This window comes from Mollisia scopiformis, assembly GCF_001500285.1.
Source record: "Mollisia scopiformis unplaced genomic scaffold LY89scaffold_16, whole genome shotgun sequence".
Taxonomy (NCBI): domain Eukaryota; kingdom Fungi; phylum Ascomycota; class Leotiomycetes; order Helotiales; family Mollisiaceae; genus Mollisia; species Mollisia scopiformis.
The window spans coordinates 612,275-634,909 of NW_017263596.1; the positions used below are offsets into that span (position 1 = coordinate 612,275).

General features: G+C 48.2%; 6 protein-coding genes across 6 annotated transcripts; 3 read left to right on the top strand and 3 right to left on the bottom strand.

Moving 5' to 3' along the window:
* Nucleotides 1-145: 145 nt before the first annotated feature.
* On the bottom strand, nucleotides 146-1,550 carry LY89DRAFT_720318 (TBPIP-domain-containing protein). The gene is made up of 3 exons (XM_018218559.1): nucleotides 941-1,550; nucleotides 766-879; nucleotides 146-697 (listed from the first exon to the last, which is right to left on the bottom strand). Exons 1-3 carry the CDS (start codon nucleotides 1,349-1,351, stop codon nucleotides 293-295), a joined length of 930 nt encoding a protein of 309 aa, XP_018069218.1. The 5' UTR covers nucleotides 1,352-1,550; the 3' UTR covers nucleotides 146-292.
* A 264-nt stretch (nucleotides 1,551-1,814) lies between these two features.
* Nucleotides 1,815-4,588, bottom strand: LY89DRAFT_698458 (HCP-like protein; the record flags this gene model as incomplete). The annotated part of the gene is made up of 3 exons (XM_018216980.1): nucleotides 1,815-2,907; nucleotides 2,938-4,374; nucleotides 4,473-4,588. The coding sequence occupies 3 exons, from the start codon at nucleotides 4,586-4,588 to the stop codon at nucleotides 1,815-1,817; spliced, it is 2,646 nt and encodes an 881-aa protein (XP_018069219.1).
* A 1,238-nt stretch (nucleotides 4,589-5,826) lies between these two features.
* On the top strand, nucleotides 5,827-9,108 carry LY89DRAFT_783932 (CHL1 helicase; the record flags this gene model as incomplete). The annotated part of the gene is made up of 6 exons (XM_018222736.1): nucleotides 5,827-6,357; nucleotides 6,407-6,414; nucleotides 6,528-6,621; nucleotides 6,672-7,039; nucleotides 7,088-7,792; nucleotides 7,843-9,108. The coding sequence occupies exons 1-6, from the start codon at nucleotides 6,195-6,197 to the stop codon at nucleotides 9,106-9,108; spliced, it is 2,604 nt and encodes an 867-aa protein (XP_018069220.1). The 5' UTR covers nucleotides 5,827-6,194.
* A 2,049-nt stretch (nucleotides 9,109-11,157) lies between these two features.
* On the top strand, nucleotides 11,158-12,022 carry LY89DRAFT_698460 (uncharacterized protein; the record flags this gene model as incomplete). Its single annotated transcript, XM_018216981.1, has 2 exons — nucleotides 11,158-11,691; nucleotides 11,741-12,022. The coding sequence occupies 2 exons, from the start codon at nucleotides 11,158-11,160 to the stop codon at nucleotides 12,020-12,022; spliced, it is 816 nt and encodes a 271-aa protein (XP_018069221.1).
* A 35-nt stretch (nucleotides 12,023-12,057) lies between these two features.
* On the bottom strand, nucleotides 12,058-16,217 carry LY89DRAFT_751486 (Coatomer, alpha subunit; the record flags this gene model as incomplete). Its single annotated transcript, XM_018221223.1, has 6 exons — nucleotides 12,058-12,531; nucleotides 12,585-13,705; nucleotides 13,755-15,653; nucleotides 15,703-16,022; nucleotides 16,074-16,123; nucleotides 16,182-16,217. The coding sequence occupies 6 exons, from the start codon at nucleotides 16,215-16,217 to the stop codon at nucleotides 12,289-12,291; spliced, it is 3,669 nt and encodes a 1,222-aa protein (XP_018069222.1). The 3' UTR covers nucleotides 12,058-12,288.
* Nucleotides 16,218-16,491: 274 nt separating this feature from the next.
* Nucleotides 16,492-21,573, top strand: LY89DRAFT_783935 (uncharacterized protein). Its single transcript, XM_018222737.1, has 4 exons — nucleotides 16,492-16,867; nucleotides 16,917-17,267; nucleotides 17,315-18,143; nucleotides 18,190-21,573. The coding sequence occupies exons 1-4, from the start codon at nucleotides 16,722-16,724 to the stop codon at nucleotides 21,322-21,324; spliced, it is 4,461 nt and encodes a 1,486-aa protein (XP_018069223.1). The 5' UTR covers nucleotides 16,492-16,721; the 3' UTR covers nucleotides 21,325-21,573.
* Nucleotides 21,574-22,635: the final 1,062 nt, after the last annotated feature.

Consider the following 22,635-nt stretch of genomic DNA (forward strand, 5'->3'; position numbering starts at 1 on the left):
GTCACAGGAATGTGGAGAAATGGGTTGAGTGTGGAGACTTTTTGGGAGTGAGAGCTTAGTGGATGCAGTGGATGAGCACTTAGTAACGCATCGAGGGAAGAATCGAATGATGTGGTGTAGCTAGATGATGTTATGTTTCGTTTCTCTTCTGCTATATAAGATGGTAGCTCAGCGCAACAGCCCTAATGTAAGCTCCGCAGATATTCTTAAATCCCAGACACTCCAGACACCAAATATCCCATGTAGCCACGACCAGCAAATATCAACTCATCCAAGCAAACCCTCAAGCACATCACATAACATCCTCCTCCAACCCCGCCCTCTCCCAGAGATCCTCCCTCTTCAACTCCCCCTCCAGCATCACGGCCTCCAAATTCAAAAACCCCTTCTTCCTGTCCCCCCTCTTCTTACCCCAATACTTCCACTCCCTCTCCACCTTCTCGCTCTCCTCCCGCGTAACAACCTTCCTGCCCTCCCCTTTATACCCCTCCACCCTCTCCCGCTTCTCCCCCAACTCCCTCTGCAGCCTCGCAACCATCTCGCCCAATTCCTCCATCGTTGGCGCATTTTGGAGTGTCGTCAATTTACTCGTAACTTCCTTCGCCCTGCTCTTCAGTCCCGGGATCGCTTCTCTGAGGGCTGAGATCTGGGAATCCATTTCCTTCAATTGATCAGGGGATGCTGTGTCTGCCGGATCCTATTCCACCACATCCTCATTAGCCTACACAAACAAATATGAAAGGAAAGAAAGAAGGAAAGACAAACCTGAATAGCCCAAAACACCCACTGTCCACCACCATCCTTCTTAGTAGCCTTCCCCATAATCTGCCCCGCCTGCTCCATCTCCTTGAGCAGTTTATCGGTCGTTGTTTTCGTGACCTTGCTCCCTTAGCCCAACAAACCTTTTCCAAAAAAAAAAGAGAAAGGAAAACATAGGTACCTTGCCGTGCAGATTCGCACTCACGTCCGTAGCGCTATACGGTCTATTCTGCGCCGTGAGATACGATAGGATCAACTGCACCGCCTCCTCGCCCGTTACGGGCTTTACTTTCTCCCCCTTTTCCTTCTCCTTGGTTCCACCACCACCACCAGTCTTCGCAGCAGCAGCGTCCTCAACAGCAGCAGCATCTTTCTTCACAACCTTCGATTTAACGGCTTTCTTCTCTTCAGCTTCTCCTTCAGCGGCAGCAGCGGCGATCTTCTTGACAGCTTTCGCCTTGACGGCTTTGGGTTTCTCCGTCTTGGGTTTCTCGATCTTGGATTTGGTGGTGTTGGGTTTCAGGACGGGGTGTTCGGTCGAGGTTGTCGAGGCGGTGTCGTCGTCGGCTGGTTTGGGTTTGCGGGGGGCCATGGTGGGAGGTTGGTGGTGAAGACGCGTTGGTGATCAGGAGAGGAGCGGAGAAGGCTGAGGTGAGGTTTGAAGAGTGAGGAAAGGTAAGATAAAATTGGTAAAAGATTGTTCTGACCTTAGACAATCTGATGCTTTGGAGTTGTGAAGTCGACACAAACAATATGATGATGTAAAGTGGATGCATCGAACAGAAAATCGAGTCGCCGATTTGAGCAGGAACGCGTTATCACGTGACATCAACCAGAGAAGTGAGAAACACAGCAGATGGAAAGAATCGGAGAAACCAACACATTATGGGTATCATTTCTACTCAGAAGTGTATGTGAGTTTTGTAATCTTCATGCCAAATGTATCTCATCCAACGCCAAACAATGCTCGCTGCTTGGTTCATTATCATCACGTGCATGTTATCCACCCCGTTTTCATTCCATTCCACATTTATAGTTGGACGCCTCCATTTACATCATAACCTGATTAGAATGTTAGAAGATGAGTGTGAGTAGGTGTGGAGATGACTTACACAATCGCTCTCGTTCTTCCCGGCTGGGATACCCATCTCCTCAAAAGTTGCAGGACCTGCTTTCTTAGGAGGTCCAGATCCTGTGGAAGTAACAGACGGAGCAACAGATGATGGTCTTGAGTCAGGACCTTGAGACGGCATTGGACCTTGGGATGACATTGTGTGCTGCGGTGGACGATTGCTTTGTCGACTTTGGCTTTGAGGCATCGAATCTTGTCTTCCCTGCTGATGTGCAGGAATAGAAGGCGGCCTTCGAGCATCCATCTGAGGAGGTGGGCTCATGACCGGAGGAGTCATCATCGGCGGTTGCATAGAGCTGCCTCGCTCTGGTCTGACGAATTGATTCGAAGCAGGATCACGTCTCTGTACTGCAGGGTCGGCGATGGATGATGAAGTTCTACCATAAGGCTCTGTCGGATATCCAGGACCGCCTTGTGGTTGAGGAGGTTGCTGCTTCATCATATTTGGAGGAGGCTTCTGGAGTTTGCTTGGTGCACTGGGATCAAAGTTCGTTGGTCGACCAAAGTCAACTGGTGGCAGTGAAGGTGCTCCACTGGGGGATTGTCGGTAATTGCTAGGTTGTTGTGGTTCCCAACCAGCTGACACAATACGATCTCGACCGGCTGGATTGTGGCCACGTCCAGCTGGAGGAACTTGCATATTTCCCATGCTGGTGGAAGGCCGCATTTCCTGCTGTCTAAGTCCACCTTGGTTGAACTGATCAGTGTTCGCATGCGCCATAGGTCTGATACCAAAAGCCGAGGATGGTCTATCTGCTTGAGGTCCTGAGCTGGATCCAGGTCGCGAGTTTGGTCCTGATCCAGGCTTCAGACCTTGATTACCATAATTGTACGCTCCAGGAACCCGATCATCTTCAGGATACGGTGCTGTGGAAACTGGTCGTTGAGGAAGAGGGGCATTCTTGTTGGGACGCAAAGGTGCAACTGCAGGGTACGAATTTCGTGGATCTGGCATGTCTACCGTTTCCTCTGCCATGGCACCCATCGGAGCTGGCTTTTGCTTGAACCTGTCTGGTCTTGCTCCACGTTGCGAGCCATACTGTGACTTGATTCTTGAGATTGCAACTTGCTCGTGATCCTTCTTCGACAAAGTGTTGTTCTTCTTGATGCTATCGATTCTTCCCAGAGCATCTTTGTTGCCATGTTCTGCTGCCTTCCGGTACCACGCCTCTGATTCTGCAAGATCCACTGGTACGTACATGCCAATTTCGTAGAAGTATCCCATGGCAAACTCAGCAGTGGGAAGCCTGGCAGCAGCAGCTCTCTTGGCGTAGGTGAAAGCTAACTCCTCATTCTTCTCAAAGACTGACTCATAACCACACAAGAACCATTTGCTGATAGCCATCTCAGCCTCTGCTTCTCCTTGACGAGCCGCAAGGGCATTATAATGCAAAGAAAGAGCAGGCTCAAATTCACAACCAAGTTGACACAATTCGTATGCTTGACCCATCTTCAACTGTGCCTTAGCAAATCCGAGATATGCTGCCTTTTCAATGAACATCTTGGCATCGTTGAGGTCAAAAGCCAGGTATTGTTCCGGCACACTAATGTTGGGAAGTTCTCGAGCAAGAAGCATTCCATAAACATAGGCACCTTGAGGGGCATTCTCATCTGCGGTCTCAGCAGCAAATCGAATGAGATCAACACCTCGCTGGTAGTCCTGCGGCATTCCGTGTTGTCCAAGCAATGTCATCATGCCCAATCTGTAGTTTGAGGCAGAATCCCGTATTGCAACACCCTTTCTATAATGCTCGACGGCTTTGGCAGAGTTGTTCGAGTTCTCATATTGCATGCCTATTCGGTATTCAGCTCGAGCATAGCCCTTTTCTGCTGCTCTCTTGTATCCCAAGAAAGCCTCCTTCTTGTCCACACGGTATCCGAATTTCCCGAACTCCAGCCATTGTCCCTTCATGAACTCTGCCTTTGGGTGATGTTGGTCTGCCAAGAATCTGACAATGTTAAGGGCATCCTCTCTCAGCTGATGCTCGACTTTCGGTGTAATGGATCTTCCTGGTTGTCCTTCAGGTTGCATGCGAACAGCAGCTTGGCTCGCAATTTCTACCCAAGATAAAGAATCCTGTGCCCATGCCAACTGCATCTCTGGATCCGTAGATTTCAATACCAAAGGTCTGGCTCTGTCTAGTACCTCCTCCTTCTCTTCGTCTGAGGGCGGGACATTTGGGCCGGGATCTCGCAGCTTCGGGAATGGGCTGAATTTGGGCGACTCTATGGGAGCCCCTCCATACTTCTGTTCCCTCCCCATATCTTGATATGCAGAAGCATTTGTGTGCTGATAACCGCCTCCATGAGCTTGCCCTCCCGGTCGCGGCGCACCTTGCGTCGAGCTTCGTTGATCGAGGTAGGGCGATTGCATCGAGGAAACGGTCGATGAGTTGCTCATCCTATGACCCTGAGGGTTTCGTGCTTCCAGTTCGAGATGGGCGAGCCCCTCTTGCATATTTGAAGGCACTTCTGGCATTATTCTGCAGCATTCTGTCAGCCTGCATCCCAAAACACCTTTCTTTGTCTCCTGCAGGTTTGAGGCGACACCCGGGCCACGCAGCGCTGGTTGTTTACTGACCTCTGTGGAGTTGGTGACACGACTTCGGGCATGTAAAAATCATCATGACCCGAAGGCACGAATGTGGCCCCTAGCTGAGGGTTCAGGTACTTGTAGCTTTGATTCTGGTCGGCCATGTTGACCGGATTGCGAGGGTACTGTCCAGCCGGATGATCTGCGACGTTGAATGTAATTAGCCAAGGGTTGCAACTTTTTCGTCGACGAGTCTTTTTGCAGAAAGTCCAAGGACGGAGGTGTGCGAGAGCGATCCCCTAACTCCAGCGCATGAATAATAAGGTAAGCCGTAAGCCGACCTGAAGGCAGCAGCTGCTGGACTGGAACTGGTAATAGGAGGAAGAGCTGCTGCTGACCGTTGAACCTTGGGGATTCTCTGCTGAGAAAACGGGAAGGTTGTCGTTTTATTCACGCGCATGCGAGGTTGTCGAAGGTTGTGTGCTAAATCAAGGATGGGATAGGATTGGAGACAGATTTTGACATACATTGAGCCCCTCGATCGTACTGCGTCTGCGACTGCGGTTTGGCGTATTGACCTTGACCTAGGCCCTGCGAATCTCCCCTCATCATGTTTCGGCCGTTGTCGTGCTGCTGCTGCTGCTGGTATTGGTAGGGGTACGACATCTTGGACATGTTTATTTTCCAGAGACAATCTGCAACGGTCACAACATCTTGGTCGTCGGAATTTTGAAGACGAGGAAACCAACATTAGGGTGAACGAAAGTGAATGGTACAGTAACACAATGAATGAGTAATGGGTTAGCTACGTAAATAGGTATATATCACGCTGGCATATCCGGCCACCCACCACTGCCGTAACCATAACAAGAGCGTCGTTACCAGATCTCTAGTATGAGCATGAGCATGAGCATGCGGTCATGGCTTCCAAGACAGACAAAGAGGCTGAGTTCCACCATAACCATTTCCAAGTTTCCAAAAAAGGCAATTGTGGACATATGTGGATTCAATATAATTTCCAAAGCGAAATCACTCAACACGCGGCGACGATGAGATGCCCCCTTTTGAGTAAATGACTTTCTTGGTGCATTTGCTCAGAGTTGCAGAGTCGCCATCATCACAAACGGCATGTGCAAGTTGAGGGGTCATGTAGCCCATACGAACTTATACTGTAAATAGCATTTTATGTTGCCATCGGATAGTTCGGATTCAAGTAGTGCACATACTGTAATGTTTGACTTGGTCTCGTGTCAGTGTTTCACATCCCATGCCAGCCAGGGGAAATGTTGTTTTCGCCGTTCGGATGCGAGACCCCTATTCGAGCAATGCTAAGCTTTTTGGATTATCCACACGCACGGGAACAGACTCTGCATCAAGGATCTCTACAACAGGAAATCTCCAATATCAAAGCACCCTCCCTTGTGCCTGTTCATCTCGACTCGCAGAAGGAGTGGATGGGTTTAATTTCTGCATGTACGAGCGCGGCGGCAGATTTCACTGTGCATCTTCGGGAGGATCTCTCTCGGGTGCAGATGCAGCAGCCTGGACCTGTTCTTTGTCGTGAGGCTGAGGAAGGATTTGATTGTTTACAGTAGCAGGCATTTCATTCCGCTTGTTTTGCTACACTGCCACAGCGCCATGAGCCCAACGACAACGTGTCTGACTGAGCACAAAGAAACGAACGCGATTCGGGGGTTTTTACTCGAGTGACGGTACAGTAACGATAAGGTTGCATGCTACAGTACTGCATTGCGAGTGTCAACGGGAATCATGGCACGGTCTGAGAAGGACCACGAGGAGCGCGATGCTGGTACCAGTCATGTGATGAGAGACTTTCACCACCCGTACACGCCGTACGAGATCCAGGAGACGTTTATGGGGACGGTCTATGATGTTTTGGAGGCAGGTAAACTTGGCATATTGGAAAGTCCCAGTAAGCTTGAGTCCATTTACGCTCATTGTTCTTGACTGACATTTGATAGCTGGTACTGTGAGTCACGTGGAGCTACATTCTTGTCCTTTTCATTTCGGGAGCTGGCAAGAACGTGTCCAGAGAGGTACAGTCTTCTAGACTGAAATCTGGCTAAATCGTCTCTCCTCTAGGGAAAATCGCTAAGTCTAATCTGTGGATCTCTGACTTGGCTACGCGACTTCAAAGGAAGACAATTTGAGGAAGGATTGAATTGGAGTCAAGATGGTAATGTCTTCTTCCCCAGAAGAAGATCACTGGTGCCTAACAAAACTTAGATTCAGATGAACCAGCATGGGTCATCGAACAAGCCAAAGCCAGGAAACGGCGAGAAATGCTTCGCCGCAGAGAAGAGATGGAAGCCAGACTAGCAAGAATCCGTGCTAAAGAGAAAGCTCAACGAGACAAGTACTTGAAAGGCGATCAAGGAATTAAGAGAAGAAGAGTTAATGCTGAGAAGAATGACGACGGGGACGAAGAACAGTTTGTTCTCGATGATTATGATAGTGATCAAGAGCACAATGGCTCTAAAAGTGCTAAGTCAGGTGGTGCTTTCTCAGCAGCTACTTTAGAACTCATGGCAAAGATTGGAATGGGCCCTGTAGCTTCTAAAGAAGAAGAGGATGAAACAGAGGATGAGATTAAGGTGGGTGACTTTAGTTTTACCGTCTGTGCCTAGTCTGACACACTACAGATCTTCTACTGTTCGAGAACACATTCTCAACTCACCCAATTCATCAACGAGCTCCGAAGGGTCAATTTCCCACCCTCGATCAAGGACGCAGACACGAAAGATACAGATATCGAAGATCTCAAGCACCTCACTCTCGGATCTCGCAAGAATCTTTGCATCAATCCCTCAGTCAACAAGCTCAACTCCCTCACAGCAATCAACGAACGTTGTTCAGAACTCCAGCAATCCAGCACAGCTAAGGAGCATAAATGTGTTTTCCTTCCCAACAAGGAGAATCAAGCTCTCGTCAATACATTCCGAGATCATTCCTTGGCCACTATTCGAGATATTGAAGACATGGGCTCGCTTGGCAAGGAGATTGGGATTTGCCCTTATTATGCTTCGAGATCTGCTATCAAACCAAGTGAGATTGTCACTTTACCTTATCCTTTACTGCTCCAGAAGAGCGCTAGAGAGGCATTGGGTATCAGTTTGAAGGGTCATGTGGTCATTATTGATGAGGCTCACAATTTGATGGATGCCATATCTGGGATTCATGGAGTGGAGGTGAACTTGATGCAACTCAAGCGTGCAAGAGGACAGCTTGGAGTCTACTTGCAAAAGTTCAAGAACAGATTGAAGGGAAAAAATAGAGTTTATATTGCTCAAGTGGTGAGAGTTATCGACTCGCTTGTCGGCTACCTTGAGGGTAGATCGACACAGCTAGTAAGTAGTTCTTCAAGCTTACAATTAGTACTTGCTGATAATTGTTCTAGAAAGCAGATGGTATAGTCTCCGAAAAAGAGCTACTCTCTGGAAAAGGCGTCGATCAAATCAACCTCTTCAAACTCATCCGCTACCTGACGGAAAGCAAATTAGCCCGCAAAGTCGAAGGCTACGCCCTCCACACCTCAACTCAAGCACCCAATACCCCATCCACTCAATCGGAACAAACATCCACAACTCCCGTCCTCCACCACATCACCTCCCTCCTCTCAGCTCTCACCCACCCCTCCAAAGAAGGCCGCCTGTTCTTCACCAAATCCCCCTCCGACCCCTCCCTCACAACCCTCAAATACCTCCTCCTGGACCCCTCCACCTCCTTTCGCGAAATAGTCTCACAAGCACGCTCCGTTCTCCTCGTCGGCGGAACCATGTCCCCCATGACCGACTACACCTCGCACTTATTCCCCTACCTCCCTTCCTCCTCCCTCACCACCCTATCCTGCGGGCACGTCATTCACAAAGAAAACCTCGTAGCCTGGAACCTCAGCAAGGGCCCCTCTGGCATCGACTTCGAATTCACATACAACAAACGCAACGACCCCTCCATGATCGCCGAACTCGGCCTCGCCCTCCTAAACATCTGCACCATCGTCCCCGACGGCATCGTCGTCTTCTTCCCCTCCTACACCTACCTGTCCACCGTCCTGACCAGCTGGTCCATGTCCCCCTCTCTATCTTCGCCTTCCATCCTCTCGCGCCTCGAGAAGAAAAAGGCCGTATTCCAAGAAAGCAAAGAAACGTCCTCAGATACAACCCTCCAAGCCTACGCCTCAGCCATCGACGCCGGCAAGGCCGCCCTCCTCCTCAGCGTCGTGGGCGGCAAGATGAGCGAAGGCATCAATTTCTCCGATAAACTTGGCCGCTGCGTCCTAATCATCGGACTCCCGTTCCCCAACGCCGCGTCGGCGGAATGGAGGGCTAAATTAGAATACATCGAGTCGTCCGCCATTGCGTCTCTCTCCTCCTCCGATCAACCTAATCTAGGGAAACAAGACATTCAAGCAAAAGCAAAAGAGGCTTCAAGAGCGTTTTACGAAAATGCATGCATGAGAGCAGTCAACCAGTCGATCGGAAGGGCGATTAGACATCAGAACGATTACGCGGCGATCGTGATGGTGGATAGACGGTTTGCGGGGGAGAGGATTAGGGGGAAGTTGCCGGGGTGGATTCGCGGGGGTCTGGTGGAGGGGGCGGGGGAGTTGGGGTTTGGGAGGTTGATGGGGAGGTTGGGGGTTTTCTTTGGGGGGAGGAGATGAGGGGAGGGGAGAAGGAGGAGAGGGAGGAGGAATGGGAGGTATGTTTGTGTAGTCGTTAGAGAGGGTGTGTAAGGAGTTATGGCCCGGATTAGTGGCCGGAGTGATTCTCAGCAGGGGGATATACGGTTAAGAGCGCGAGTTTAGGAGAATGGCAACACTAACCCTAGGCTTCTGGAATGTCTCGCAAGGACCCCTATCTCCAATAAAGGAATTCAATATCTCAATACTCCCTATGACTTCCAATTTCAGTCTTTTCTCTAGCTAAACGTCCCATCTTTCTCCAAAACCAATCCTCCCCCCTCCCTCCGTCTCAGTCTCATCGACCTCCCCGCACTTCACCCCTTAACACCCAGCTCCTTCCTCAATAACGGCACCAAAGGATACACTACTGAGAATGAACACCAAATCCCCCCTCAATCCCAAGAGCTGAAGGAGATGAAACATTGAGCGACAGCAAGCGAGCACAAATAACAAAGGAAACCACTCTTCACCCGCTCCTCCTCTGCAATCCAAATCTTCTCAACTCAAGTCCCCCAGTCCAACACCACTCAACAACCTTCACCATCCCAGAACAACCCTTATCCAGACCCCTATCACAACACTCCATCCCTCCCCCCCCTCTCCTCCAACTCATCCTTGAACCTCGAATAGAGTGCCGAGTAAGGGCATCGATCCACATACCCCTAAGCCCACCAGCTTTCTCCACTAGTCAAGAAAAGGCCAGATTCCTGGCGTTGTATCCCCAACGATGATGCGTCGAGGAGGAAGGATTCCAGTAGACTCCTACACTACTACGAGAAAAGCTTCAATTGTTCGCCGTTTAGATCATGCGTCGTGGGCTTTTTGGGGAATGCTGGTTAGCAGTGAAACAATGGTAGTAAATCCAACTTTTGCACTCTTTTCATGTTTGATTGTCATCGTTGGTTTAGATCGCAAGATTTGAAAACTACTTCTGTTCATTCAGCGAGGTTTGGATACATGGTTGCTGGAGAATGTATCACAGTCTTCAGTTTAGAGACAAGTTAGGTAGATTATGGCTTACCACGCTCGAAAAGAAATTACTTGTAATTTGTAACTATCCTGGACTAACATGCTGGTCAGCGCAGAAAAAGGGATAAGTCGAGATAGGACTTGCTTTCGACAGCTTATACTTGGCAGCAAGTATCTGCTTGGAACCTAAGCTTTTGAACTTGCTTCATGACTGGAGAGAGTGTAAGCGGCCACGGATAGAAGAGTCTGGAGTGAAGGTACGGTGGCGCGCTGATGAGTCCAGAGGAAATCCAACAATGAAACAAAGTGACATCGTTTTCTGTTTCAACAGTGAGGAGAACGCATAGAAACAATTGCGGAGTAACAGAGAAACCATATTGAAAATTTGAAATGGGTTGGCAGTAGAAGGTTAAGAATTTGGATACGCTCATTCTGAAGGGAAGGACTTCATCTTCCTTCACAGCCATATAGATCTGATAGTACACTCACATGGCATGTGGCTTTATTCATGCTTGTAGCAGTTGGAGCTGCACAGTTCCCTAGGGCACTCCTCATCCCCCTCAGTACTTTCATAGTGACACTTGTCACTTCTCAGGCTATTCCACAGCTCCTGGCATGATATTGAAATGCTTGTGATGCAGAGCGATGAGAGACATCGTGTCGACCGAGAAGTACGCTGCCACAAACAATACAGAAAATAGACAATCGGAAAGTTCTTTGAGGATTTTCACTGGAAACAAAAATGGTGGAAAGAATAGCAAGTGCTTATTATTCGTCATTGGTTCAGAGACCTTCCCTTGAGATATGTTATAGAGCAGCGAATGGTAATTATTTAAAACGTAGCCAGCAGACGATAAACATATCATAATCATATCTGTTTAAGCTCCGTTGTAAAGGAAACACCGAAGAGGCGTCGTCCTCGACGGACATTCAAACTTCACGTGACCATCAAAACTGCGCTAGAACGACTTCGCGTCTCCAGCTTGCCTGCTCTACAATCCACCATCGAAACCACCACAACCACATCCACGCCAACCAAACACCCTCACAACCCTCACAATGTCCGAACGCGACCTCCAAGACATCCTCCGCAAGCTGAAGTCCTCTCGAGACTACGCAGACTGTTCCTCCCTCCTCTCCAAAGCCAAAATCACCCTCCTCAAGCTCAAAGCCCTCACCCCCCAACCAAACACCCCATCCTCGACCCTCCAACTCGCCCGCGAAGTCTTCGAAACCGGCGCTCTCCTCTCAATCCGAGCGAAGGATCCTGCTGCCTTTACCCGCTATGTACACCAACTCACACCATTCTACGAGCTGCCGCCCGAGCGCTTGAGTCCTGCGCATTCTGAGAAGAATAAGATTACGGGCCTGTATCTGCTGTTGCTGTTGACGCAGAGTGATTATGCGGGCTTTCATACGGAGTTGGAGGGATTGGAGTTGAGACAGGGGAGAGAGGGGATGTTGGAGAAGGATAAATATCTAGGGTACCCGATTAAGTTGGAGAGGTGGTTGATGGAGGGAAGCTATGATCTGGTCTGGAAGGCTATGGCGAGCAGAGAGGTACCGAGTGAGGAGTATGGTGTTTTCAGCGAGGTATGTTTTGTTACTCTTTATGTCGAGGAAATGCTAATTCGGTGCATAGATCTTGATCAACCAAATCCGCCACGAGATCGCAACGTGCAGTCAAACTGCCTATCCATCTCTACCCATCTCATCAACAAAGAATCTGCTTTTCCTAGATAGCGAGGGTGCTGTTATTGAGTTTGCACACACGAGAGGGTGGTTAATTAAGGATGGCCGGATATATTTCCCCCAACAAAGTATGAAGGCAACTGTGGACGAGGAAGGTAACACGAAGGAGCTCAGCCAGATGGCTATCGAGAACACGCTGGGCTACGCACGAGAACTTGAGACAATTGTATGAGCGGCATCACGTCACATCTCTAGCATGAATCATGGCATCAGAATCGGAGGAAATCCAGCGTCAGCATCAAGCTTGTATTCTAGACGGCGCGCAGGCGTAATTCAGAAATGACTCAAGAATGGACTGCTTATGATTTGATTCCACGACATCTACGTGCTATCATCATTCAATACTCCTTACATGCGGCTGAGTGCAAGTAGCCAAATATGACCACGATCTACGTTTTCCGAAACTCCATTCTCGTGCCCTTCCTATATTTTGAGAACTCACGCTGTCAACCTCAATCCACTTCCAGTCTTTCCGACTTCACAGACACCACAGACAGTGCATACTGTGCCCTTGTATTTGGAGTGATACTTGCTACCGTCAAAGGCGCAGGTTTCGAAGGATGTACCTGAGTAGATAGGCGTTTGTGAAGCAGCACAGATATCGAACTCCGCGAATTGATCAAATTCAATCTCGTGGGCATCGTTGGGGTTACGTTCACATTGTGCCTTGATCTTTCGTGCCTGTTATGTGTCAGTAAAGTTCGAATTCGAAGCTTCCTTTCAAAGTTACTCACGTTGTCCAGCATCTTGGTGGCCCCGCCATTGGCTATCATTCTATTGGCAAAGCTCAGAGCAGAGTTAAGGTTCTTGTTCTGGTAGGCCAATTTCATCGCACTCGTCAGAGCTATTTGCCTATGTGGCACCTCCAACTTAGGAATGGTGAAGTAGGCAGCGAGCTCTAAGCTTCGCTTGAGCTGAGCTGGAGATTTGGCGACTTCTGCATCGGAACCAAGCTTTCTCCTGGACAACTCAATGGCCATGGCAATGGTGTACTCGCATGCAGTAGTGATGAGCTTCTTGGCTTCCTCGACCTCAGCAGGGGCAGAGACAGCATTGACGAGGAGCGCATGAAGAATTCCTTTGAAGATAGTGGCGCCGTCCTCAAGTTTGTTGGTTCGCATGGCGGTATACCCCTTCTGCAAATCCTCGCTGGCAAGTGACTCGATGTCTCTGGGAATAATGGGTAGGACCTTGCGGGGATCAGTCTGGTCAACTGTTCTTCGAACGTAGTTGATTAGTGGTGGAAGCCCGGTAGAGGCAGGGAGGTAGGTTTTCGTAGCCTGGTAAACTTCAAGGAAACGGGGCTTCAGAGGCGCAAAGTTCACTGCTCCAAGTTGTCGGTTCAAAAGCTGCATAGCAGTTTCGAAAGAACCGGCAGCCACGTGATCTGCAGCAATGGGCGAGTTTCTAGCCCAGAGCTCTGCTTCACTGCTGCCTGCACCTGCTTCTGCGCTGTCGACGTTGACGAAGTCACTTTCAACTTCTGGAATGTCTTCGCCCATGTCCCAGCCGGCAGCATCGTCATCCTCTTCTTCATCGATGAGGTTGCCTTCTCGCTTTGCAGCATCATCCTCACCAGCTTCGTCAAAGCCGAAGCCATTTGAGGCTGCGGCAGGTTCATCCTCCAAGGACAATCCTTCAACTTGACCAAGCAGAGCCTTCTCGAAGAATGACTGTGAGGTAGCCTTGGTTGGCCAGTTCGCCTTGAAAGTCGACACAGCAGGTTTCGGTGGTGAGAGCGGTGAGCCAATAGCAGGAAGCGAAATCTGCTCTTCTGTGAGTCCAGTAGCCTCCAGAATCGATTCGCACTCCTCCTCCAATCCATGCGACTTGGCAGTCATATAAGCAAGAGGATCTAGAATAGATTAGCAATTGAAGTTTCAAGCGCGTTACTATTAACTCACAGAGGTCTATCTCCTTGAACATTGCAATCCGGTCAGTGACATCACCCAGGTATAAAGCATTCTGAAAGCGAGCAGTGAAGTCGCCACGATGCTCAGCAATCTTTGCCATTCTATTGAGTTTGGCTTCATCGCCAGTGGCGAGGTAAAGGAACGACAATTTGTCGAACTGTCTTAACTTCTGGTATGCCATCTCAACAATTTGGTGGTTTCCATGGGCGAGAGCTTCTGTTGTAAGCCGCGACCAGAGCTTTGGCCTGTCCAATTGCTTGGCCATCTCAACAGCAACCTCAAGATTGCCACACTCAATTGCGAGTTCAAACCGAGTTTGGGGGTCTTGGACGAATTGAAGAGCGATCTCAGGGTATCCCTTCTTTTGCAGGTATGAAATGATGCTTTGACCCACAAGACTGGAATTCTTGATGATTGATAACATCTCCGCATAATTTCGCTTCACAAGTGCGAGCTTGAACCTATACTCTGTGGGATCAATGTTCAAGATCTTGGGCTTTGCACTTCTATCCAAGCAGTACACAGTGCGCGCCTTGACATGCACAAGGTAGACAGTCTGATCAAGAGTTCGTACGATCCCGTTATCGCCATTAAGGAGCGTGTACTTGATGTGGTTCAACGTCGAGTATAGTAGAACACCAGCATCATCCCAGGTTGCGCTCTTGATCCGGATAGTCTCGTGAAGAGTGCTGACTTGCTCGAGAGTCTTTGTCGCAACAGTGACATTGTGCTTGCTCAAAAGAGCAACATATGAATTATCATTCTTCCAAACAACATACTTCACTCCACTGACAGCAAGTTCTGCTACGGACTTCTTCTGCTGGATGTCGTACAAGTGAACAGCGGTGGGCGTAATTAGGAGAAGGTTGCCGGGTCCACCAAAATAGATGTCAGTTGTACCAGTAGGTGGTTTGATGGTCTTTGTCGTCGAGTTTGCAAGGTCCTTAATGTCAATCTGCTGATTAGAGGCATTGAAGACAGCAAAGCGATTTCGCTGAACGAAGACGGCAGAATTTCCTTGTCCACGCTTCGTGTCGGTAGGATCCATGGACCCAGAACCATCTCGAGGCAGGTTGATCAGTTCGTAGGAGCCACCATCAGCTGGCGAAGTTACAAGGATAGCTCTCTCAGCAGGGTTGTAAGATAGAGACCGGGGTGGAACCCAAGGACTTCCCAGCTTCTTAAGCGTCAACAGCGTAGGGCTCTCGATATTCTTCTGGAAATCATAAGAGCGAACATGCTTCTCCTTGGTAATAAAGAAGAGGTTATTCTGGTGGAAAGCTGACGCAGGACGTTCTCGCTCAAGCTTGAACACCATTACGCCGTTGTCATGGCCGGCAGCAAACAGATTGATCTCCGGATGAGCTGCAATGACCCAAAATCGATCGTTCTCTCGCTTGAACGATTGGACCGATGTACGCTTGTTGAGATCCCAAACTCGGATAGTCTTGTCCTCGCCTACGGAGAGGATCAGATCCTGATGGGGATGGAACAAACAGCCTGAAGCATTTTGGAAATGCCCTCGGCAAGTATCAACTTCCCACGCCTTTGTCTCGCTCATTCTCCATAACTTAACGAGTCTGTCATCGCCAGCGGACACAATAAGAGGTAATGTAGGATGAAAAGCCACCCAATTTACACCTCGGTCGTGCCCCTCCAAAACGAATTTGACCACAGCATCAGTATTTCCGAACATGTCTGCTTGGTTTTGATTTCCCCGCGACATCTGATCCTCGAAGGTCATTGATGTAGGCGCCGAATGCTTCTTTCGTAAACCAGAAATATCCCACACACGGACAGATTGATCCAATGAGGCAGAAACAACTAAATCGTCCTTCGGATGGAATTGAGCGCACATGGTATAGTGATTATGGCCTGTCATGGTGCATACTAAGAGACTCGTTAGCTCATGTAACATCTCAATCGTTCTTCTACTAACTCAGAGATCTGTTTTGCCAATTCCATATTCTAATTGTTTGGTCATCCGAGCTGGAAATGATCCAAGGGAGCTCGTGGTGAAAGAAGACAGTGCGGACATAATCAAGATGGCCGTTCAAGGTGAATAGACATCTGCGAGTTTGATACGACCAGACCTTGATCTTGTAATCATCTCCACCAGAAACAAAGAGGGGTTGTGTCTTATGGAAGTCGATGCCCCGAACTGGTCCGTCGTGTTCCTCGAATCGATCAATCAGAGTTCCCATTCGATAATCCCATAATTGAATGGTGGAGGAGTGTAGCGAAACTAAGATCCACGGTCTGGAGGTTGTCAGCTACAAATTCGTATGCGCCAGCAGTTGCGGGGTGTACCTCTTGGGGTGGAAAGCAATGCCCTTTGCCCTCGAAGATTTTGACTCAAACTGCAAAGGGATTAGAAGTGTCATACAGTGTTTCCAGACCGATTCGCAGGAATTATACCTTTGTGAGCATGTTGGGAGAGGAGGAGGACGCCATCTTGACCGACGTTGCGAGAAATGTGGCCTGCTATGCCTCGCGCATGAAGGATGGTGGATGGTCGTGACAGCGGGATTATCCTTTTGGTACAGCTTTAGGAATGCTGCCGAATGACGATCAGAGTGTTTTGTGGAAGTTGCTTGTGAAGCTCAGAAGCAGCTGTGGAATTGTCGAAATCGTGTCTCTTGGGAAACTGCGATTGTGGCCGGATGGGCGCCTGAAAGACAAGGCGCCTGACAAGGCTCGAGAGCTTATTGTGCAAGCTGTCAACAACGTCACATTGGAGAGAATATATTCAGCCTTGTCTAGATCGTTTTCGCAGATTCTTGTAAAATAGAATATCATGCCTGCAATCACTTCCAATTCATAGAAGTGCATCGACTTCTTTCCGCTGGCGGATAACAGGGTTCACTGCAATCAACAGCGATTGTTCCTTTTTCGTCTGAACATTAGAGATTACCCCTGAGCATACTGTTGTTTGCCAATTGAGCAACCATATCGAAAATGGGACCTTTCAACTTGCCTTGGGGTCTGACTGGGGCCTTGTTGGCAACAACATATCTCCATTCGATATGTGTTTCTGCAGCTCCGTCCATAAATGTGGGATTAAAGACATCCTTCTCTTCGGCTCCATACCTCGTTGAATTATTGTAAGCTATGGAGAAGCCCAAACTATGGTCCAACTCTAACACTCAGTAGAGAAACTGCTGTAGATGAGAATGCTACATCTTACTTCCCACTTCTCGATCGAATCGCAGACGGTCATTTCTCCAAAGCGTCCACCGAAAAGGAGCTCTACGACCAATTTGTACAGCTTCTCAGAGATGATGGACACATGCAAGCAGAGAGCTTGTCCTCATACAAGTTTGCACTATCTATGCGGTCTTTAGCACCTCGCATCGAAGCACACTACCAATATTACCACACCGCAGCAGAACCATCACTAAAAGCTGAGCAAGACACTTTTTGTCCTGTTTGGGTATTGTTCAATGGCAAACAATACTGCTCTCCTTCCTTGAAAGATGCCCATGGAGATGTGAATTCAGAAACGTAATGTCTCTTGTCGAATTGGGAAACAAAGCTCATTTTATTCTTAGGCAGACACAAGAACTCCAGTTCGACCGAATTGTTGGAAACTCATCGGCACCTGCTTCTATCCTTTATGCTGATATAACCTCTCCGATTTTTGGCAAATTCCACAAGACACTCATCAAGACAGCTCGAGAGGGGAAGACCTCATATCGTGTCCGACATCGAAAGCCATTGAATAGTGAGCCGAAGCAACTTATCATACCAGGATATGGTGTCGAGCTTGCCCTCAAACGAACAGACTACATTGTCATTGATGATCGAGAAGAAAGCGATTCCAAACCAAGTGCAGTCCCCGAAAAGGAAGTCAAATTTGAGGATGAAGAACTGGCTGATCTGAAACCACTGTCCACGTCCGAAGTATTTTCTCTCGCCGTGAAAGCATCGAGCTTTATAATGCAAAGCGAGACGCCCTTCGAGACTCTTGTAAAACTATCGCAGGACTTTCCCAAGTATTCAAGTGCAATCGCTTCTCACAACGCCACTAAAGAATTCCTTGCGGAACATGAATACAATCGCGGGCAGCTCGTTCCAGCAGGATACAACATCCTGTGGATGAACGGCCTTCAATTGATTGAACGACAAATCGAAGCGCTTGATCTCCTTGACCTAGTGCGGAAGGAACGCAGATTGATCAACGGCGTCAAAGACCTTGGCTTGACTGGTCCAGAGGCAATCCAATTAATAGCTCACAATGAGATTGCATCTGTGAAAGGAGAAAGCGATGCCCAGAGATTCGACTGGAGAGACGAAATCGAGGGCGGGAACGTTATCATCTGGATGAACGACATTGAAAAAGACAAGCGATATGCAGACTGGCCTACGAACCTCGCAGCAGTAAGTCGATTGCCTTGATTGCTTATTCTTGCTGACATTCTCTTAGTTCCTGCAACGAACATATCCAGGACAACTTCCAACTGTTCGCCGAGACTCTTTCAACCTGATCCTACCAGTAGACTTCACCGATGCACAAGATGTGTTGATGATAGTCGACACCCTTCTCAGTTTTGTGAAACGTAAACTCACTCTTCGTATCGGTCTCGTCCCCATCACTACGACGCCTCACCAGGTAGAGCAAGCCAGAGTCCTATATTACTTGCTAGACACGTATGGATTACAAGCTGTGATCGCGTACTTACAATCTTCGTATTCTGCGAAGAAGCTTTCCGTGCCAAGCAAGTCAAGCTTCAATTCTGCGGTTGAAGACCGTAAATTGCGAGCTGAGAAGATTGCTCGCCCTATGGAAGACCTGCTCAAGACAGAAGACTATCAGGAACAAGTCAAGGCTTCCCAGAAATGGATTCGAAGACTTTCTGCAGATAGCAAGATTCCTCCAATGTTTGTGGATGGTGTTGCACTTCCTCGGGACGAGAACTGGCTTCAGTCAATGAGTCAGCGAGTCAACACAGATCTCCAAACTATCCAACAAGCCATATTTATGGAGACTTTCACCGAGGAATCGTGGCTTCCACTACACTTTTTGTCACAAGCATCCGTTCGAAGGAACTCTCTTGTTGTACCAGAGGATGAGAAGACACTCAAGCTATTTGACATCAACAAACTCTTGGGAGAAGATCAAGAGTCAGTTAACCAATTACCATCTATGAAGGCTGACCTATCTTTACCAAAGAGCGACTGGGCTCACATGATTGTGATTGGGGACTTGGACTCCGAAGCTGGCGTCAATCTCCTTGCTACAGCCGCCGCTTCCCAGGAAGCTAATCCTTCTATTGAAGTCGTTTTCTTGCATAATCCAGCTCCTGGGGCCTCCAAGTCTGGTTTGAGCACCGATATCTTTGCCTATATGCGAGATAATTCTTTCAAGCCTCTGCCGGATGTGGCCCAACTTATGACAATTCTGACCAAAGATGAGCAATCTTCATCTGATGCTTTCCATGACGCCAAGGATTACTGGCATGCGTACGACAACATTGTCAAGTCGCTGGCGCTGCGACCAGGGGAGAATGCTATTGTGTTGAATGGTCGTTTGGTCGGACCTATTCCAGCGGTTCCCGATTTTGACACAGATGATTTCGACCAATTGCTCTCATATGAGCGCTCGAAACGCATCACCCCAACCTTCACAGCTATCGAAGCACTGGGATTATCAGAAAAGGTTGTCGACCCCTTGTCAGCTGCGAAAATCTCCTCCATAGTATCGATCTCTACCATGTCGGATACTCCTGATGGCATCTTTGAACAAGCCTCAACGATTAGGATGGGACAATTTAACATGTGGAACTCTTCCCATACGGTGATTGAGACAGGAGATGCCTCAATAGCTACTATACAAATTACTGCACTTCTGGATCCTGCCAGTGAACAAGGACAGCAATGGATACCACTTCTGAAAGTTCTATCAGAGCTCGATGGCGTTTACACCAAAATCTTCCTGAATCCAAAGGAACGCTTGCAAGAACTCCCAGTGAAGCGTTTCTACAGATATGTTTTGGACTCGAAACCTACCTTTGATGAGAGCGGGGCACTCCAGCCACTTGGTGCCTCCTTCAGCGGCGTCCCCCAAGAGGCCTTACTTACAGTTGGTCTTGACATCCCACCTGCATGGCTTGTTGCTCCGAAAGTCTCAGTCCATGATCTTGACAATATCAAGTTGAGTTCTATTAAGACCAACGTCGATGCTCTATACGAGCTGGAGAACATTCTCATTGAGGGCCATTCAAGAGAGATCCCAGGCGGTCAAGCTCCTCGTGGCGCTCAGCTTGTTCTTGGGACTGAGAGAGACCCTCATACAGCAGACACGATCATAATGGCCAACTTAGGATATTTTCAGTTCAAGGCGAATCCTGGCTTTTACAAAATCGATTTGCAGGAGGGACGAAGCTCAGAGATCTTCAATATCGACAGCATTGGCTCCTTGGGCTGGAGTCCAGTACCAGGCGATGAAACTACAGAAGTCGTCTTAATGAGCTTCAAGGGTACCACCTTATATCCACGCCTCTCCCGGAAGACCGGCATGGAGACCGAGGATGTCCTCGAAGCAAAACTTGAAGGCAAGATGGACTTTATGTCTCGAGGTCTCGACTTTGCTCAGGGCTTCTTTGGTGGCAAGCAAAAAGCACTTGCTGAGAAGGAAGTCCAGGCTGATATTAACATCTTTTCTGTCGCCAGTGGCCACCTTTACGAACGCATGCTAAACATTATGATGGTCAGTGTGATGAAGCATACAAAACATACTGTCAAATTTTGGTTCATTGAGCAGTTCCTCTCACCATCATTCAAGGACTTCATTCCATATCTCGCTGCAGAATATGGATTCAAATATGAAATGGTCACTTACAAATGGCCGCACTGGCTACGCGCACAGACAGAAAAGCAGCGTGAGATTTGGGGCTACAAGATTCTGTTCCTTGACGTCCTCTTCCCACTGTCTCTCGATAAAGTCATCTTCGTCGACGCCGACCAGATTGTTCGTACAGATATGATCGAGCTTGTCAACCACGATCTCAAGGGCTCGCCGTATGGCTTCACACCAATGTGCGACAGCAGAACCGAAATGGAAGGGTTCCGATTCTGGAAACAAGGATACTGGGAGAAGTTCTTGAGAGGCTTACCATATCATATTTCTGCTCTCTATGTTGTCGATCTGGTCCGTTTCAGACAATTGGCAGCAGGAGACAGACTGAGGCAGCAATACCATCAACTTTCTGCTGACCCCAACAGTCTTTCGAATCTGGACCAGGATCTGCCAAATCATATGCAGTCCGTTCTGCCCATCCATAGTCTGCCTCAAGAGTGGTTGTGGTGTGAGACCTGGTGTAGTGACGAAGCACTCAAGGATGCGAAGACTATTGATCTTTGCAATAACCCGTTGACGAAGGAACCAAAGTTGGATAGAGCTAGGAGACAAGTTCCTGAGTGGACAGTGTACGATGATGAGATTGCGGCGGTAGATAAGAAGCGCAAGGGCTTGAATGGGGCAGAGAAAAACACAAAGAGTAGGACGCTGGAGGAACCAATGGTGACTGAGAGCACGGCGTCCAAGAAGGATGAACTATAGATTTGTGCTTTTCAAACAGTAGCAAAGAGAGCGAGCGAATGTGTACAATACTTGCATAATCATGTTCTTACCTGGAGGCCCTCGGATAGTGTGTCCTTGACGAACTGTGGGAATCGTCCTTGTCTTTTCTTCCCTAATCGTCTCTTCTTTCATCTCAAGTTAGAATTTCGGAGAAAAGCTTGCCCAAATCTCACTGCTGAGTTTTCTGCTTATTTGTAATCTTGATTACAACAAATTATAGTGCTTAAGTCCAGAGATCAAGTTCTTGTTATTGCTCTCGAGTATAGTAAATTTCAAGTTGGAAGGATTGAGAGATAGCCAAAATGATCGCACCGAAAAGCTTCTAACTAGCGTTTAGTCAACAGTTCAAGAGAAGGTACGATACTACAATATTACTAAGTACAAACATATTGGTTCTCATGTTGCCATGTGTGGCATTGTGTGTGTTTCTGAATCTAACTAGTATAGACTCGCCGCTTTACAGAAACCCCTTAATGACTCGCTTAGCCCCAGACATTATCGTGATAATCTACAATTAAAATGACTTTGGATGAAAGAGTACACTCCAGTTTCCGAGATTGTAGAGCATTTGTGGAGTGGATTTGAGGATCTTCACACATCGGAGTTGGTTCCCTCTCCCTCGATTGTCTCGTCCACAACATGTTTTTAGGGCGGCTATTTGCATTGCGGTGTCCAGTGCCGCTTCCAAAAAGCCATGTGATGGCCAAGAAACAGCTTGCGATGTCCAAAATTGCTAGGCTATCAAGAAACAAGACAAAGTTCATAGATGTTTTGTGGTCGAGCGATCGAATATGTAAATCCCTAGATGCTACTCTAGGGTTTCGCTACCGTGGCTAAGACTTTGAGAGTTGGTGAGAGTATTTGAGACTAAGAGATCTTGGGGCGAAAGCCAAAACTTGCTTTAAATGTCTGAACGAAGTTGATAGATTCACTTGTATACGCTACGCCTATTCTTGCCTAAACTGTTTGTTTGTGATCACCTTTAGCGCGACTCGATATTCTGCGAATGAGACTCCTTAAAACGTTCCACCTCCCTCTTCCGCCCAAAATTCCATATCATCTTCTCAGCTCAACCCAATCCTCCTCGATTTCTCAAAACCTTGAAAGTTCAGCGATCAGAGGCGTATTGTACAAGTCTGATCGCGTCCAATCACTCCTGGACCCCAATTCCATAACACTTTTTCCGCTTCGCACACGAAGGAGCCGCTTCACCATACCGAACATCAACGAGGACATCATATTGTAAGTCCCCTACATTTACAACAGACAAGTCAAGGTGCTTGCGCATTG

Bases quoted from the DNA above. Each gene is read 5' to 3' on its own strand.
- LY89DRAFT_783935 (XM_018222737.1), top strand. From the start codon at position 16,722: ATGGGACCTTTCAACTTGCCTTGGGGTCTGACTGGGGCCTTGTTGGCA. The intron at 16,868-16,916 runs GTAAGCTATGGA...AACACTCAGTAG, and splicing joins CCATACCTCGTTGAATTATT to AGAAACTGCTGTAGATGAGA. The intron at 18,144-18,189 runs GTAAGTCGATTG...ACATTCTCTTAG, and splicing joins GGCCTACGAACCTCGCAGCA to TTCCTGCAACGAACATATCC.
- LY89DRAFT_720318 (XM_018218559.1), bottom strand. From the start codon at position 1,351: ATGGCCCCCCGCAAACCCAAACCAGCCGACGACGACACCGCCTCGACA. The intron at 880-940 runs GTACCTATGTTT...TAAGGGAGCAAG, and splicing joins GTGCGAATCTGCACGGCAAG to GTCACGAAAACAACGACCGA. The intron at 698-765 runs GTTTGTCTTTCC...GTGGTGGAATAG, and splicing joins GGGTGTTTTGGGCTATTCAG to GATCCGGCAGACACAGCATC.